Source organism: Ambystoma mexicanum, chromosome 10 (genome assembly GCF_040938575.1).
Source record: "Ambystoma mexicanum isolate Mex_15411 chromosome 10, UKY_AmexF1_1, whole genome shotgun sequence".
Classification (NCBI taxonomy): domain Eukaryota; kingdom Metazoa; phylum Chordata; class Amphibia; order Caudata; family Ambystomatidae; genus Ambystoma; species Ambystoma mexicanum.
In genome coordinates this window covers 1,669,610,471-1,669,628,936 of record NC_090932.1, presented here as the reverse complement: position 1 = coordinate 1,669,628,936, position 18,466 = coordinate 1,669,610,471, and the positions used below count along the sequence as shown (strand labels likewise).

The 18,466-nt window shown below is 46.7% G+C and overlaps 1 protein-coding gene across 2 annotated transcripts in view; it reads left to right on the top strand.

Moving 5' to 3' along the window:
* ADGRD1 (adhesion G protein-coupled receptor D1) overlaps positions 1-18,466 on the top strand; it is a 1,635,406-nt gene that overhangs the window by 1,253,183 nt on the left and 363,757 nt on the right. For both annotated transcript variants that reach the window (XM_069620079.1, XM_069620080.1), the window contains one exon: positions 1,562-1,628. In XM_069620079.1, coding sequence (XP_069476180.1) covers positions 1,562-1,628 — 67 coding nt within the window. The remainder of the gene's footprint in view (positions 1-1,561; positions 1,629-18,466) is intronic.

Sequence of the window (18,466 nt, the reverse complement as noted above, 5' to 3'; positions counted from 1 at the left end):
ACCGGTCCTAAATGTGCTCAGACCCCCAGGGAAGTCTATGAGATGACCAGCCTGGCATTAATAGCAGCAAAGAGGTGGCGCAGATTCTGGTAACAGAATATGGGGGGTGCAGCAGGCTGAGGTTAAGAAGTCAGAGATGTGTCTGTGAGCTATCTGGCTTGACAGCATTCCAGGTGATGTTGGAGGCTCGTGGTGATAAGGTGGCGGGGTGGGTATGTGAACATCTATTGTTTAATACAACAATTAGAAATGAAGGGAGGCCCAGGGGGGCAGGATGAGAAAAGAGTTTTCGAAGTTAGGAGGATGGTTGCTTGAGTGAATGAGCAGGGGGTGGTTGGCTAGGTGCACTTAAAGGTGGGGTGCAAGTGTGAAGGTTTTGGTGATATAGCGGCCAAATGCGATGGAGGAGGCACAAGAAGGTTTGGCAAAGTGGAGAATGTTGAAAAGACAGTACTGAGAGAACATTGGGGGATGGGAAAATGTGTAGCGACTGACACTTGAACGTTTTTATTGAAAGCATGTAGCGGCCATTGGCGGGAAGGTGGGTTTTGGATTTTGGTGCGGGTTAGTAGAATGAGATCACCATGGACTGCAGGGTCCGGGATAGTTCACGTGGTATGCGAGGAGTGTGGTGTTGAGTGTTAGACAGACAGTTTTGTGAGGTTAAGAGTATCGTAAGGGGGCTGAGAAATAGGGTGAAGGCAATTTTGGAGGTCTTGGTTTGCAAGCTTCCGAGAAGTAAAAGTGAAAAGAGACTTTCACTGACCATGGCAGTGAAGACAGACTTTAGTGTCCGTGTCTGGCATCGACTCACCCAGACACACACTGCATAAAAGCAGTATGTGTGCCCCTCCCTCACAATCTACCTCATTCCCCACCCTGTTATCTGTTTGGCTGGCAATGTTTTGAAAGGACAAGCCATGCCACTATGGGACCACCTACACACATTCTGAAGGGGAATATTTTATAAAACACCAAAACAGATAGAACAATAAATCCCCGCTCCCATTGGATTTCATGTTGGCCACAAGGGTGTGCCAGAGTGCGTGTGGGTGCCCCTCCCAGGCCAAGACTTCCATATCTATCTCTTCTCAGGGTAATGCTGGAGACCAAGCTGACCTTTCTTTACCTTAGAAACAGAGGGGTAGACGTAGGTACATTTCCAGAACAGGAGATCCGGATCCAAGGGTCTTCAACATGTTTTTCCAATGAGGTTGACATTACCTGAAGTTCACGGCGCTGCGACGTCAGCATGAGAAGGGCGCTGGCCAGAAATCCCTTCAGCAAAGAGACTGCGTGTACTATGCCGCCCCAGAGCACTCCATCTCCCATAGCTTGCAAGTTGACTCATTTTAGGGATGGAAATCGAGGACTTTATAAGTATTTGAACAGATAGCAGCAATTTCGCTGTTCACTGGGGCGCGCGCAAGCGCTGCGACTGATGGGAATACGTATTACAGATATGATGGGAGCAGCGCAGCAATCAGAGTGATGAAGTCAACCTGTGCAGGCTCCTTTTTGATGGACATTGACATTAATGACGCCTCCATCTTCCTTTCAGGCTCCCCGTTGGTGATTTGTGCCGTGTCCGTCACCTCGGCCTTGGGCAGCTATGGAGAAGGCGCAAAGTAAGTTTCCGAGAAACGCTGGGAATAATGTTGATTTAGCTGTGTGTTCCCCTTTCACTTTTTTTTTAACCCAGGTCCCACTGCAATTTCAATAGATTTTCACTGAATCAGTTTAAATTTAGGTAATTCAAATTCTTTTAGAAAACAATAAAGAAACACAATTGAAAAAGTCGCACAGTTGGATCTAGCAATTTTTCAACAGACAAAAACACACAAATAATAACAGTAAAAAGGTTGTGAGATACGTGCAATGCTGTCAATTTGAGAGTTTCTGTTGTATTTCATAAATCCGCAGCAAACCCAGAGCAAAGGTGTGGGCGACATGTGTGGGAGGATTATCACAGATAATGACAACCTCACAACCTCGTCCTGAGAATAAATTGATGACCGGATCACCTAATTCCTAAAATCAGTACCACGTTGCAACAGACCGACCTTTAACCCTGGCCCCTCGTGGTACATAGGAGAGTTCCATCGAGTCTATTCCTGTGCATGCCACAGGATGGTTTTCTCTCATCCTGTCCTATACTGATGGGGATGTGTTGTGGGTACATTTCATGTATGTCTTGTTTTACATTTCCAATTAGACTGAATATCCCAGTAATAGTGCTGTCGGGTCTGAAGGATACTTTAAGGAGATCAACAGATCACCCCACATGCCAACCACCAATAAGCACCCCCCTCTAGTCCCTGACCTTCCCCGACCTCCATCCTCGGCTTGCAAGTATTGGATTCCAGGGCTTTTTAGTTTTGGCTATTATGTGGTGCTCTAGTAGCTGTTGTTTATCTATTGAACCACCCATTGATGGCCCATGGCCGTGCCACTCCCTATGGCTATTCCCACACAATTCCTACCCCTCCCTGACCAAAACACATCCTCCTGGGAAATCTGTGAGCTCACTTTACTCAAGCTTTACCATCAAACTTTGCACTCAAAGTTCCTGCCAGTGTTTTTCCAAAGCATTCTTCTGAGAGTTAATTGCATAATTGGAGCTGTAAATGTTCTACTGGTGTAAAGACATGTCACCCTCCCTCCACCTGCAAAGGGTAAGATGTGTGGTCCTGGAGGGGTGTCTTTCCTTGGTCACCTGAATTGAACAATTGATTTCACTATAGCTCCCATAATCCTTAGAGACTGCATTATCAATTTAATTGGATTCACCTGAAAAGAAAGGCAACACAGCCCCCCTGAAGAGCGTTGGGACAAAAAAGTGCAAGGAGGAGGAGAACAGCAGTACAAATGCAGCAGAAGGGATCCAACCCTGTGAAAATGTTTGCAACACATGGGATTTAACCCAGTGAATTGGACACTTTGGGATTTAACCCAGGTATTCTTTTCTTTCTTCAGGTGGTATATTGGCCAGGAATTGGAGTGCGCGCCTCACTCCCCCTTTTATTTTTACATGTCATAACCAGGTCTGCCCTCAGCCACTCAATTTATCAGCAGTTATAAACAAGCTTTGTCAAAGTCAACAATTTAGACTTGTATATAAATATTAGGCATTTGTCAGGCAGTGCTATTATATTGCCATGCACTGGCACCATTAAGCAACTGCCACCATCGATGGCCAGTTAATACCACCATAGCAGTACCTGGCAAATGCCTTTTCCCTGACTACACAACAGCCCAAACGGTTGGCATTGCCAGTGCTTGTTTAAGACCTAGTGTAGCGAGGTGATTACTTAATAATGCGGGATTCCCTGGCAGACGGGTATGCCAGGCTGTTTTTCACTTGGAACGCACAGCCCTGCTGCCCCTCAGAAAAGGCAGGGTGAGGAATACAGCTTAATGTGAGAGAGATCGTATGATGTCGCCTAGAGCAGACCGTCTCTAGTTGTACTCTCAACCCCAGCCCATTTCCATGAGACATTGTTCTGTTTCTTCCACCTTTCTTATTTAAAGATAAAAGAACATATTTATTGGGCATCGTTTTGGCATAGTTAAAAATTGGGGATTAAAAAAACACCAATATAAACTGTCAATATGGTGATGTAGCAAATCTTTTGTTGCAATGTGTAGGTCGTCTATGCAGTAATATTGCTTACAAAAAACGCTGCAAAAGTCAAGGCCGAAATTACATTACTGCCAAAATATCAAGTTTACGTACAGCAAAGCAATCTCAGCCACTCCCCTACCCCATGATTTGCTCTCTCCCTTTACTTTGTTTCCTTCTCCTGCACCTGTGTCCCTCTCATCTGCATTCTCTCTCTCTCTCTTTCTCTCTCTCTCCGTCTCTCTTCCTTTCTTTCTCTGTCTTTCTCACTTTCTCTCTCTCTGTCTGTCTGTCTCTTTCTCTCCCACTCTCTGTCTCTCTTTTTCTCTCTGTCTCTCTCCCCTCTCTCTTTTTCTTTCTCTCGATCTGTCTCTCCCTCTGTCGCTCTTTTTCTCTGTCTCTCTTTCTTTCTCGCTCTGTCTATCTCGCTCTCTCTTTGTCACTTTTTCTCTTAGTCTCTCTCGCTTTCTGTCCCTCTTTCTCTCTCTGTCTCTTTCCTTCTCTCTATTGCTCTTTCTCTTTCTGTCTCTCTTTATCTATTGTCCCTTTTCTGTCGCTTGCTCCCTGCACTGTCCCTTACTTCCTGATTTGTTCCTTACTCCTTTCTCCCTGCTCCGCTTCTTGACCAAGCTCTTTTTATTGTTCCCTGCTCTGTTTCTTGCTCAATACACTGCCCTTTACTCCCTGCGCTATCCCTTACACTCTATATGGCTGCTTTCTCCCTGCTCTGTCCATTGCTCCATACACTGTCCCGTACTCCTTGCACTGCCCCTTACTCCCTGCTCTGTCCCTTACTCCATGCTGTGTCCCTTGATGCCTGGACTGTACCTTCTCCCATGCTCTGCCCTTTCCTCCCTGCTCTATACACTGTTCCCTGCTCTGTCCCTTGCTCCGTTCTGTTCCTTGCTTAAATGCACTATTCTTACTCGCTGCTCTGCACCCTACTTCCTTCTCTGCCACTTTCTCCCTGCTCTTTCCCTTTCTCCCTGGACTGTACCTTACTCTGTGCTTTGCCCTTTGCCCCTTCTCTATACACTGTTCCCTGCTCCCTTCTCTGCCCCTTGCTCCCTTCTCTGCCCCATTCTCCCTGCTCTGCCCCTTGCCCATGCTCTGTACCTTGCTCAGTGCACTGCCCCTTACTCCCTGCTCTGTCCCTTACTCCCTCCTTGACAGCCCCTTTCTCCCTGCTCTGTCCATTGTTCCCTGCTCTGTTCTTTGCTCCCTGCACTGTCCCGTATTTACTTCTTTGTCCCTTACTCCCTTCTTAGGCCCTTTCTGCTTGCTCCACCCTTGCCACTGCTCTATTGTTCCCTGCTCTGGCCATTGCTCAATGCACTGCCTTTACTCCATGCTCTGTCCCTTATTCCCTTTATGGCCCCTTTTTCCCTGCTCCGTCCATTGCTCCATGCACTGTCCATTACTCCACATTCTGTCCCTTGCTCGCTGGCCTGCAACTTACTCCATATGCTGTCCCTTATTTGCTGATCTGATCCCTACTCCCTTCTCTGCCAAATTCTCCCTGCTCTTTCCCTTTCTCCCTGGGCTGCACCTTAATCAGTGTTTTGCCCTTTGCTCCCTTCTCTATGCACTGTTCCCTGTTCCCTGGTCTGTCCCTTGCTCAATGCATTGTCCCTTACTCCCTGGCCTGTTCCTTATTCTCTTCTTTGCCCCTTACTCCCTGCTCTGTCCCTTGCTCCCTGGCCTGCACCTTACTCCATATGCTGTCCCTTATTCGCTGATCTGGTCCCTACTCCCTTCTCTGCCAAATTCTCCCTGCTCTTTCCCTTTCTCCCTGGGCTGCACCTTAATCAGTGTTTTGCCCTTTGCTCCCTTCTCTATGCACTGTTCCCTGTTCCCTGGTCTGTCCCTTGCTCAATGCATTGTCCCTTACTCCCTGGCCTGTTCCTTATTCTCTTCTTTGCCCCTTACTCCCTGCTCTGTCCCTTGCTCCCTGGCCTGCACCTTACTCCATATGCTGTCCCTTATTCGCTGATCTGGTCCCTACTCCCTTCCCTGCTCTTTCCCTTTCTCCCTGGGCTGCACCTTACTCTGTGCTTTGCCCTTTGCTTCCTGCTCTATACACTGTTCCCTGCTTCCTGTTCTGCCCCTTGCTCAATGCACTGTGCCTTACTCCCTGCTTTGTCCCTTACTCCCTTCTCTGCCCCTTTCTCCCTGATCTGCCCCTTGCCCCTGTCCTATCTATTGTTCCCTGCTCTGTCCCTTGCTCTGTGCACTGTCCTTTACTCTCTGCTCTGTCCCTTACTCCCTTTACAGCCCATTTCTCCCAGTGTTGACCATTGTACCATGCTCTGTTTCTTGCTCCCTAAACTGTCCCTTACTCCCTTCTTTGTCCCTTACTCCCTTATATACCCCTTTCTCCCTCCTCCACCCCTTGCCCCTGCTATATCTATTAATCCCTGCTCTGTCCCTTGCTCAATGCACTGACTTTACTCCATGCTCTGTTCCTTACTACCTTTATGGATGCTTTCTCCATGCTCTGTCCGTTGCTCCATGCACTGCCCCTTACTCCATTCTCTGTCCCTTGCTCCCTGGCCTGCACCTTACTCCATATGCTGTCCCTTATTCGCTGATCTGGTCCCTACTCCCTTCCCTGCTCTTTCCCTTTCTCCCTGGGCTGCACCTTACTCTGTGCTTTGCCCTTTGCTTCCTGCTCTATACACTGTTCCCTGCTTCCTGTTCTGCCCCTTGCTCAATGCACTGTGCCTTACAACCTGATTTGCCTCTAACTCCCTTCTCGGACAGTTTCTCCCTGCTCCGCCCCTTGCCCCTGTTCTATCTATTGTTCCCTGCTCTGTCCCTTGCTCTATGCATTGTCCCTTACTCTCTGCTCTGTCCTTTACTACCTTTACAGCCCATTTCTCCCAGCTTTGTCCATTGTACCCTGCTCTGTTTCTTGCTCCCTACACTGCACCTTACTCCCTTCTTTGTCCCTTACCCCCTTATATGTCCCTTTCTCCACCCTCCAACCCTTGCCCCTGCTATATCTATTAATCCCTGCTCTGTCCCTTGCTCAATGCACTGACTTTACTCCATGCTCTGTTCCTTACTACCTTCATGGACGCTTTCTCCATGCTCTGTTCGTTGCTCCATGCACTGCCCCTTACTCCACTCTCCGTCCCTTGCTCCCTGGTCTGCACCTTACTCCATGCTCTGTCCCTTATTTGCTGCTCTGGCCTCTACTCCCTTCTCTGCCAAATTCTCCCTGCTCTTTCCCTTTCTCCCTGGGCTGCACCTTACTCAGTGTTTTGCCCTTTGCTCCCTTCTCTATGCACTGTTCCCTGTTCCCTGGTCTGTCCCTTGCTCAATGCATTGTCCCTTACTCCCTGGCCTGTCCCTTATTCCCTTCTTTGCCCCTTGCTCCCTGCTCTGTCCCTTGCTCCCTGGCCTGCATCTTACTCCATATGCTGTCCCTTATTTGCTGATCTGGTCCCTACTCCCTTCTCTGGCAAATTCTCCCTGCTCTTTCCCTTTCTCCCTGGGCTGCACCTTACTCTGTGCTTTGCCCTTTGCTTCCTGCTCTATACACTGTTCCCTGCTTCCTGTTATGCCCCTTGCTCAATGCACTGTGCCTTACAACCTGCTCTGTCCCTTACTCCCTTCTCTGCCCCTTTCTCCCTGATCCGCCCCTTGCCCCTGTTCTATCTATTGTTCCCTGCTCTGTCCCTTGCTCTGTGCACTGTCCCTTACTCTCTGCTCTGTCCCTTACTCCCTTTACAGCCCATTTCTCCCAGCTTTGACCATTGTACCATGCTCTGTTTCTTGCTCCCTACACTGTCCCTTACTCCCTTCTTTGTCCCTTACTCCCTTATAAACCCCTTTCTCCCTCCTCCACTCCTTGCCCCTACTATATCTACTAATCCCTGCTCTGTCCCTTGCTCAATGCACTGACTTTACTCCATGCTCTGTTCCTTACTACCTTTATGGGCGCTTTCTCCATGCTCTGTCTGTTGCTCCATGCACTGCCCCTTACTCCACTCTCTGTCCATTGCTCCCTGGCCTGCACCTTACTCCATATGCTGTCCCTTATTCGCTGATCTGGTCCCTACTCCCTTCTCTGCCAAATGTTCCCTGCTCTTTCCCTTTCTCCCTGGGCTGCACCTTACTTTGTGCTTTGCCCTTTGCTTCCTGCTCTATACACTGTTCCCTGCTTCCTGTTCTGCCCCTTGCTCAATGCACTGTGCCTTACTCCCTGCTGTGTACCTTACTTCCTTCTCGGGCCCCTTCTCCCTGCTCCGCCCCTTGCCCCTGTTCTATCTATTGTTCCCTGCTCTGTCCCTTGCTCTATGCACTGTCCCTTACTCTCTGGTCTGTCCCCTATTCTCTTTACAGCCCATTTTCCCTGCTTTGTCCATTGTACCCTGCTCTGTTTCTTGCTCCCTACACTGCCCCTTACTCCCTTCTTTGTCCCTTACTCCCTTATATGTCCCTTTCTCCACCCTCCAACCCTTGCCCCTGCTATAGCTATTAATCCCTGCTCTGTCCCTTGCTCAATGCACTGACTTTACTCCATGCTCTGTGTCCTTACTACCTTTATGGATGCTTTCTCCATGCTCTGTCCGTTGCTCCATGCACTGCCCCTTACTCCACTCTCCGTCCCTTGCTCCCTGGTCCGCACCTTACTCCATGCTCTGTCCCTTATTCGCTGCTCTGGCCTCTTCTCCCTTCTCTGCTAAATTCTCCCTGCTCTTTCCTTTTCTCCCTGGGTTGCACCTTACTCAGTGTTTTGCCCTTTGCTCCCTGCTCTATGCACTGTTCCCTGTTCCTGGTCTGTCCCTTGCTCAATGCATTGTCCCTTACTCCCTGGCCTGTCCCTTATTCCCTTCTTTGCCCCTTACTCCCTGCTCTGTCCCTTGCTCCCTGCACTGCATCTTATTCCGTGCTCCCCTGCTCTATTCACTGTTCCTTGCTCCATCCCTTGCTCCCAAATCTATCCCTTGCTCTCTGCTTTATCCATTGCCCTCCTCTACCCTTATTCGCTGCCTTGTTTCTTTCTTTCTCCCTGCCATTTCCTTTGCTCCCTAATCTATCCATTACTTCATGCTATCTCCCTTGCGCCATACTCTTCATATTTCCCACTGCCCTGTCCCTTACTCGCTGCACTGTCCCTTGCTCAATGCACTGTCCCTTACTCACTGGCATGTCCCTTACTTCCTGCTCTGTTCCTTGGTCCCTGGACTGACCCTTACTCCATGCTCTGCACTTTGCTCCCTGCTCTATTCACTGTTCCCTGCTCTTTCCTTTGCTCCCTAATCTATCCATTGCTCCTTGCTATGACCCTTGCGCCATACTCTTCCTATTTCCCACTGCACCGCCCCTTACTTCCTGCACTGCCTGCACTGTCCCCTTCTCTGTGCATTGTCCCTTTCACCCGTTCTGTCCCTTGCTCCCTGTTCTGCAGTGTGCAAAGCTGAAACCAAAGCCTCGAGCAGGTCCATGTAAATGAGCTGCCGCCTGGATGCAGTTCAATACTAATTCTGTGAGAACAATATTGCAGTGTTATCTCTGGAATTGCAGAAGAGCTTGCTTTGCTCTTGTTAATATAATACTTTAGTTGGCACGCTTGAAAGTTCTATTGTTCTGGAAAAATTGATTTGGCAAATAAATTATTAAGCACGGCAGAGTATCATTACCCACCCTCAGCCACTCGTCCCAGCTGCTCCCCCTCCCTTCGGCAACCTCCTTCTGGAATCTCTTTGTTTCTCCCTGGCTCATCCCCATCTCTCTTTCCCACTCTCTTACTTTCACAGTGTCAGCTGTCTATTCTTATCTCTTTTCTATATGTGCTTCTCCCTCTCAGTTTTGCCATCTGTCCTTTCTTTGTGCTTCTCCCATCCCCTCTCGTGTTATTTTTCCTGCTCTCTGACTCTACCCCTTGTCTCTCTTTCCTACCCCTTTGTTCTCCATCCTCTGCTTTCCCCACTTTTCTTTTCCCCGGCTTGTTCTCTCTTTCCTTTTAATCCTCCACCACCTAACTCTCTTTTATCGTACCTGTTGTCTCTTTTCAATCTATTATTAATGATAACGACAAGACCTGCATAGCTTATGTCAGTGTGTGACTTCTCCTACGGTGCTGATAATAGGTGTTATTACCCAACTGAAAGATGCTCATTTTATCCTCCTATAAAGGCTCCAAGACTCCCCTTGACTTGTATCCTCCTCCCCAGGCCCTCTTTCCTTCTTCTTTTCCAATGTTCTCTTTCTACCCCCATCTTCCTGTTTGATTTCTCTCTGTTCTCTGTCCTCCCTCAACTCACTCACTCGCTATCCCCGTCACAGACCTCCTTCTTTCTCGTTCTCTCTCTTTTGCTCTGTATATAGATGGACTAGCTCTTGCCCGTGATTTCGCTCAGATTTGTTTTTGTTTTGGAATTTGTTACAATTTTTTTCAAAAGACACATTCGTTTTTTGGTGAAACTGCACAAAATATAATTTACAGGTTGATGTTTTAACGTTATAAGTGATGCTCATTGCAGACGTTAGTCGGGTCATATTGGCTGCAAAACAAAGATAGTTATTCCATTGATGTGCGTCCAGAAATGTATTCGGTTTGTAATTACAAACACAAAATGAGACCGATAAAAACATTTAAATTACTATTTGGCTTCTGCAACCTACAAACATTATATTTGAGTACGTCTTTGTAAACTGCATTAGTGGTTTTCGCTTCAGGTGCTAGGATTACCAGAGAGTTAGGTGAGCTCACTCTGGAACAGGCCACGTATCACTGCTCATGCGAGAAACTGTCTTCCCTTATGTCAATCCCTGCTACTTTTAAAATCTACCCCAGAGTTGTATTGATGGTCATGGCGAAACAAACCTTTAAGGGGAACTGAAGTCTTTTGAATTCTAATGGGTATTCTGAAGGTATAAGTGGTGTGAACACGGAATCCCCCTGGCCAGAACCGGTTAGCACCGTAGCCTCAATCGCATCTCTGTGGAGAGCTTTCACTTGCAATCTGGTGCCAGTACAGAGCTTAGGTGGGTTGAGGTTCCGCAATAACATCACAGGTGCTCCCACTTTGAGAAGAAGTTTGGTTTCGTGAAGGCCAGGAGGATTTAAAGTGTTCAAGAACTCAACACGGTAGTGAACTGCATCATCACTTTGAACCACTGAGTTTACAGATCTGTACTCCATTTGGACTGCTCCGAAATAATTAATGAGTATTTATTGTTTACGGCAGCCATGCTGTTCTTTGGCATTATTATGGCATGCTCACATACCCATTCTGCAGATTTCTCCATTAGATTTTTTACGTCAGGGTTCAATATGGATGTGAGGTCTGCTAGGGAATTGACGACTGAGCCGTGGTCTGAAGGGATGACCATTTTGCTCTCAAATACAGGATACTCCCTGTTACCAATTTTAAGAAGCAGTTCGGAAAAATACTTTATAATGAATATTTCAAATGTGAATGTTCACTTTTCTAATATCTTCGGTTTGTGAGATATGGGTATCAAAAATCCCCCCCCCTTTTCCACGTCCTTTAACTGGATTTTTCCGGAAAATGGTAAAACACATGTTTTTCTATTTTTTTAGACGAATCTAAATACCAATTTTCACGTCTGTAACGTCTTTGGTTTTTGAGAAATAGGTATCTCATAAAAAATTTACCCCCCCTCCTGTTCGTCCTCTTAGGGACATCATTTCTAAAATTCCTTCCTCAGTGGGTGCCTACGTCATGAAAACAATGTACCATCAAAATTTCACGTTCCTAGGTGAAACGGTTTGAGCTGGACAATGATCAGTCAGTCAGGACTTCTTCCTATATGTATATATATATACACACACACAGATGAATGTTAATCTTGATGTTGACCCTTTGCCATGACTTTGGAAGGACATTTCTCTTGATTTTCATTTCTGTACTTTGGATATCTCATTTACTTTTGTGAAATATGTTTTTTAAAGCTTACTGGTGTGCCCAGTGCAACTGTGTACTCTACAGCTATGTGGCACAGTCACCTTTGGGGAAACCAGGAAAGGAACATTGGAGACCACCAGCTCTGTGATTAGACCTCCACAGGTTGTAACTCTAAAAGCTTAACAAATCTCCCCTAAAAGGCCCCACCCACTCCCAAAGGCAAGCTCCCAGTAGTAACCCATCATGGGATGTATTATGGGAGCAGTGAGAGAATATGTCCTATGGTGCAGCTGGAAAGAGGTGCAAAGCGGATTGCATACCTCACAAACGGAGTGCTACCTCTGGGATCAGTGCACCAGCCCTCTCGTGGAGCAGGCTTCACTGGTGAACCAACACAGATGTGCAAGCCCCAGAGCATTAATGCTTTAGTTAATTTAATGTTTTGACATTAAAAATGCCATGCCATAATAAGAAAACATGGCAAAACCGGCTGCACAATGTAGGCCAGTCTAGACACGTAATAACACTTATCAGTTTGACTTTACCCTGGATGATGGACAGTAAAAAATGGCATGCCACTGTAAGACATAACTAGAGTGGCTGCACCCAAATGCCCGCTTATCCAGGAAATAACACTTTACATGCTTGCTTTATTTAAGATAACCAATCAAAAATTCAAGCCACAGTAAGAAATGGGTAGACTAGCTGCGCCAAAATGCCAGTCTAGCCATTTAATAACACTTATGACGGTTACATTATTACAGATGCTCAGAATAAAATGTCAAGCCATAGTAGGAAATTGTTATACTGGCTGCACCAAAAAGCCAGTATAGCCATTTAATAACACTTTTGATGCTTACATTTTTATAGATGCCCAGTAAAAAACGTCATGCTGCATTAAGAAATGACTAGCCTGATAATTCCAGAATGCCAGTCTAGCCACTCACAACACATAGCATGCTTGCTTTATCATGGATGCCCGTTAAAAATGATGCTTTAGCGCACCACTCTCACCTGTCCTTTCTTCCTTCCACCTCTCTCCCCAAACCCCCCAAATAAGCCTGTTAGCCCAAGAACACACACATTCACATACCATTCACTCGCTCTTTTCACACACCATTCACTTGCTCATTCACATGTGCACCCATATACCATACACATGTGAACACAGCCACCCAATACATCATACGCTCACTCAATCACACACACATTACAAAATACATATATACACCCTTGCTTGCATGCATGCATACATACATACACACACACATAAACCATAAACATGCAACACTCTGGCACACGCATTCATGCACACACATTTACACGAACCAGGAAGAGCTTTCTGGTTCTTCTCATGTGCAGAGCGTTGGCAGGCTCCAACCAAAAGAGAAATCATTTCTTCTGAAGTGACTCTAACTTCAGAAAGAAATAGTTTCTGTTGCAGTGAAAAAGAAATAATTTGTGATGGAAAGAATGTCTTTCTAAAGTCAGAGAGACTTCAGAAAGGATTTATTTGTTTTTTGTTTTTTTAAGTCTCTTGGGGGCCCCTGGGCATGAGTCAGCAGGGCCTCCACATCACAGGAGTTAGTGGAGCCCTAATACAGCAATGCCATCAATCTGAACACTTATTGAGACAATAGGTGCCTACGCCAAGCCATGAGAGGGGGCATAGCCCTACACATCTAAGACTATTGACTTTGCCAAAGCTTATCTTTAACAGGATTTCAGTGCAAGGAACAGATGCAAGGACACACACACACACACACTGCTTCTAAATCAAGTGGATGATGGCACACTTGGTTAAGACAATTGTATTGCATTGGGAGCTGGTTTATAGCTCCAATTAACCCATTACCTTCTACACAGCTACTCAGAACGTTCAGATCTAGACTCAAAGAGATCCCATGGAGATGTGTTTTGGGTGGGGAGGGATAGGTGGTGGTTGGGCATGTCCTTAGGCACCAGCATGGCCCCAGACATTTAATAGGTGGGTAAATAGCCAAACAACATTCACAGGCTGTGCGTCCCTCCTCACATCCAATCTCTCTCCTGCCTTCACTTTCCATGACAATAACTTTATCTCATAAACATCACGCATAGCACCACCTAATGGGCAAAACTAAATCCATTCTATTGGCACAGTTCATATGGTCATGCTGTGGCCTGTGTGGGGCCGGGAACGTGCATGTACATATTTTCTTTCCTCGCCTAAAATGGAGCATGCACATTAGAGACAGAAAACACACTGATTGTGTGTTTAAAACCCCAAAAAAAAACACTGGACAAAAAAAAAACGTTGATTAATGGGCACCAGGGCTGCTACAATGTTCATGAAAGCAAACAGTTCTAGGAAGTAACTATTATGGCTTGAAAACTAAATTCCACTGCAATTCATCAGCAATTAAGGAACAACGACAGCCCCTATCGCGCCCCCATCATGAATTGCCCATGACGACACAGGTGACATCACACATGACACTGCTGGAAGGATATTACCTCATTTAATTGTGTGGTGGGTAGAGAGAACCATAAGGCCGCTTACACAGTGCTTTATTGAGTGAATGCACAGAACGCATTTCACAAACTGAATTATCTCGAAGCCCTCTCCTCTCCATGTTCTCTCATATACTCACTACTTTCACTCATTCTCACTTACCCTCTCTCTCTCCTCTTCCTCTCATGTCAGTTTCACCCTCTCTCTCTCTCTCTCTCTCTCTCTCTCTCTCCTCTTCCTGTCATATCAGTTTCACCCTCTCTCTCTTCTCTTCCCATCATATCAGTTTCACCCTCTCTCACTCCTCTCATATCAGTTTCACCCTCGCTCTCTCTCTCCTCTTCCTGTCATATCAGTTTCACCCTCTCTCTCTCTCTCTCTCCTCTTCCTGTCATATCAGTTTCACCCTCTCTCGCTTCTCTTCCCATCATATCAGTTTCACCCTCTCTCACTCCTCTCGTATCAGTTTCACCCTCTCTCTCTCTCCTCCTCCTCTCATATCAGTTTCACCCTCTCTCTCTCTCTCCCCTTCCTCTCATATCAGTTTCACCCTCTCTCTCTCTCTCTCTCCTCTTCCTGTCATATCAGTTTCACCCTCTCTCGCTTCTCTTCCCATCATATCAGTTTCACCCTCTCTCTCTCTCTCACTCCTCTCATATCAGTTTCACCCTCTCTCTCTCCTCTTCCTCTCATATCAGTTTCACCCCTCTCTCTCTCTCCTCTTCCTCTCATATAAGTTTCACCCACTCTCTCTCTCTCTCCCCTTCCTCTCATATCAGTTTCACCCCCTCTCTCCTCTTCCTGTCATATCAGTTTCACCCTCTCTCTCTCTCTCTCTCCTCTTCCTGTCATATCAGTTTCACCCTCCCTCGCTTCTCTTCCCATCAGTTTCACCCTCTCTCTCTCCCCCTTCCTCTCATATAAGTTTCACCCCCTCTCTCTACTCTTCCTCTCATATTAGTTTCACTCTCTCTCTCTCTCTCCTCTTCGTGTCATATCAGTTTCACCCTCTCCCTCTCTCTCTCTCTCTCTCTCTCCTCTTCCTGTCATATCAGTTTCACCCTCTCTCGCTTCTCTTCCCATCATATAAGTTTCACCCCCTCTCTCTCTCTCCTCTTCCTCTCATATCAGTGTCACCCACTCTCTCTCTCTCTCTCTCTCCTCTTCCTCTCATATCAGTTTCACCCTCTCTCTCTCTCTTTCCTTCCTCTCATATCAGTTTCACCCTCTCTCTCCTCTTCCTGTCATATCAGTTTCAGCCTCTCTCTCTCTTTCTCTCCTCTTCCTGTCATATCAGTTCCTCTCTCTCTCTCTCTCTCTCTCTCTCCTCTTCCTGTCATATCAGTTTCACCCTCTCTCTCTCTCTCTCTCTCTCCTCTTCCTGTCATATCAGTTTCACCCTCTCTCTCTCTCTCCTCTTCCTCTCATATCAGTTTCACCCCCTCTCTCTCTCTCCTCTTCCTCTCATATAAGTTTCACCCACTCTCTCTCTATCTCCCCTTCCTCTCATATCAGTTTCACCTCCTCTCTCTCTCTACTCTTCCTCTCATATCAGTTTCACCCTCTCTCTCTCTCTCTCTCTCTCTCCTCTTCCTGTCATATCAGTTTCACCCACTCTCTCTCTCTCCCCTTCCTCTCATATCAGTGTCACCCACTCTCTCTCTCTCTCCTCTTTCACTCATATCAGTTTCACCCTCTCTCTCTCTTTCCTTCCTCTCATATCAGTTTCACCCTCTCTCTCTCTCTCTCTCCTCTTCCTGTCATATCAGTTTCACCCCCTCTCTCTCTCTTTCTCTCCTCTTCCTGTCATATCAGTTTCACCCTCTCTCGCTTCTCTTCCCATCATATCAGTTTCACCCCCTCTCTCTCTCTCCTCTTCTCATATCAGTGTCACCCACTCCCTCTCTCTCCTCTTCCACTCATATCAGTTTCACCCTCTCTCTCTCTTTCCTTCCTCTCATATCAGTTTCACCCTCTCTCTCTCTCTCCTCTTCCTGTCATATCAGTTTCACCCTCTCTCTCTCTCTTTCTCTCCTCTTCCTGTCATATCAGTTTCACCCTCTCTCTCACTCCTCTCATATCAGTTTCATCCCCCCCTCTCTCGTTGTCTCATATCAGTTTCACCCTCTCTCTCGCCTCTTCCTCTCATATCAGTTTCACCCCCTCTCTCTCTCTCCACTTCCTCTCATATCAGTTTCACCCCCTCTCTCTCTCTCCTCTTCCTATCATATCAGTTTCACCCCCTCTCTCTCTCTCTCTCTCCGCTTCCTCTCATATCAGTTTCACCCTCTTTCTCTCTCTCCTCTTCCTGTCATATCAGTTTCACCCCTTCTCTCTCTCCTCTTCCTGTCATATCAGTTTCACCCTCTCTCGCTTCTCTTCCCATCATATGAGTTTCACCCTCTCTCTCACTCCTCTCATATCAGTTTCTCTCTCTCTCTCTCTCTCTCTCTCTCTCTCTATCTCTCTCTCCTCTTCATCTCATATTAGTTTCACCCTCTCTCTCTCTCTCTCTCTCCTCTTCCCATCATATCAGTTTCACCATCTCTATCTCTCTCCTCTTCCGATCATATCAGTTTCACCCTCTCTCTCTCTCTCTCCTCTTCCGCTCATATCAGTTTCACCCTCTCTCTCTCTTTCTACTCTTTCTCTCATATCAGTTTCACCGTCTCTCGCTCTCCTCTTTCTCTCATATCAGTTTCACCCTCTCTCTCTCTCTCTCTCTCTCTCTCTCTCTCTCTCTCCTCTTCCCCTCATGTCAGTTTTACCCCCTCTCTCTATCCTCTTTCTCTCATATCAGTTTCACCCTCTCTCTCTCTCTCTCTCTCTCTCTCCTCTTCCCCTCATATCAGTGTCATGCTCTCTCTCTCTCTCTTCTCTTCACATCATATCAGTTTCACCCTCTCTCTCTCCTCTTCCTCGCATATCAGTTTCAACCTCTCTCTCTCTCCTCTTCCTCTCATATCAGTTTCACCCTCTCTCTCTCTCTCTCCCCTTCCTCTCATATCAGTTTCACCCTCTCTCTCTGCTCTTCCCCTCATATCAGTTTCACCCTCTCTCTCTCTCCCCTCTTTCTCTCATATCAGTTTCACCCTCTCTCTCTGCTCTTCCCCTCATATCAGTTTCACCCTCTCTCTCTCTCCCCTCTTTCTCTCATATCAGTTTCACCCTCTCTCTCTGCTCTTCCCCTCATATCAGTTTCACTCTCTCTCTGTCCACTCTTTCTCTCATATCAGTTTCACTCTCTCTCTCTCTCCTCGTCCCCTCATATCAGTTTTACCCCCTCTCTCGCTCCTCTTTCTCTCATATCAGTCTCTCTCTCTCTCTCTCTCTCTCTCTCTCTCTCTCTCTCTCTCTCTCCTTGTCTCCTCATATCAGTTTTACCCCTTCTCTCTCCTCTTTCTCTCATATCAGTTTCTCCCTCTCGCTCTCTCTTTCCTCTTCCTGTCATATCAGTTTCTCTCTCTCTCCCTCTCATATCAGTTTCTCTCTCTTACTCCCTCTCATATCAGTTTCACCCTCTCTCTCTCCTCTTTCTTTCATATCAGTTTCACCCTCTCTCTCTCTCTCTCTCTCTCTCCTCTTCCTGTCATATCAGTTTCTCTCTCTTTCTCCCTCTCATATCAGTTTCACCCTCTCTCTATCCTCATCCTCTCATATCAGTTTCACCCTCTCGCTCTCTCTCCTCTTCCTGTCATACCAGTTTCACCCTCTCTCTCTCCTCTTCCTGTCATATCAGTTGTTTTCTCTCTCTCCCTCTCATATCAGTTTCACCCTCTCTCTATCCTCGTCCTCTCATATCAGTTTTACCCTCTCTCTCTCCTCTTTCTTTCATATCAGTTTCACCATCTCTCTCTCTCTCTCTCCTCTTCCTAACATATCAGTTTCTCTCTCTGTCCCTCTCATATTAGTTTCTCTCTCTTTCTCCCTCTCATATCAGTTTCACCCTCTCTCTCTCCTCTTTCTTTCATATCAGTCCCACCCTCTCTCTCTCTCTCTCCCTCTCATATCAGTTTCTCTCTCTCCCTCTCATATCAGTTTCACCCTCTCTCCCTCCTCTTTCTTTCATATCAGTTCCACCCTCTCTCTCTCTCTCTCTCTCCCTCTCATATCAGTTTCTCTCTCTTTCTCCCTCTCATATCAGTTTCACCCTCTCTCTCTCTCCTCTTCCTGTCATATCAGTTTCAACCCCTCTCTCTCTCCTCTTCCTGTCATATCAGTTGTTCTCTCTCTCTCTCCCTCTCATATCTGTTTCACCCTCTCTCTATCCTCGTCCTCTCATATCAGTTTCACCCTCTCTCTCTCCTCTTTCTTTCATATCAGTTTCCCCATCTCTCTCTCTCTCCTCTTCCTGTCATATCAGTTTCACCCCCTCTCTCTCTCTCCTCTTCCTGTCATATCAGTTTCACCCTCTCTCGCTTCTCTTCCCATCATATCAGTTTCATCCTCTCTCACTCTCTCCCCTTC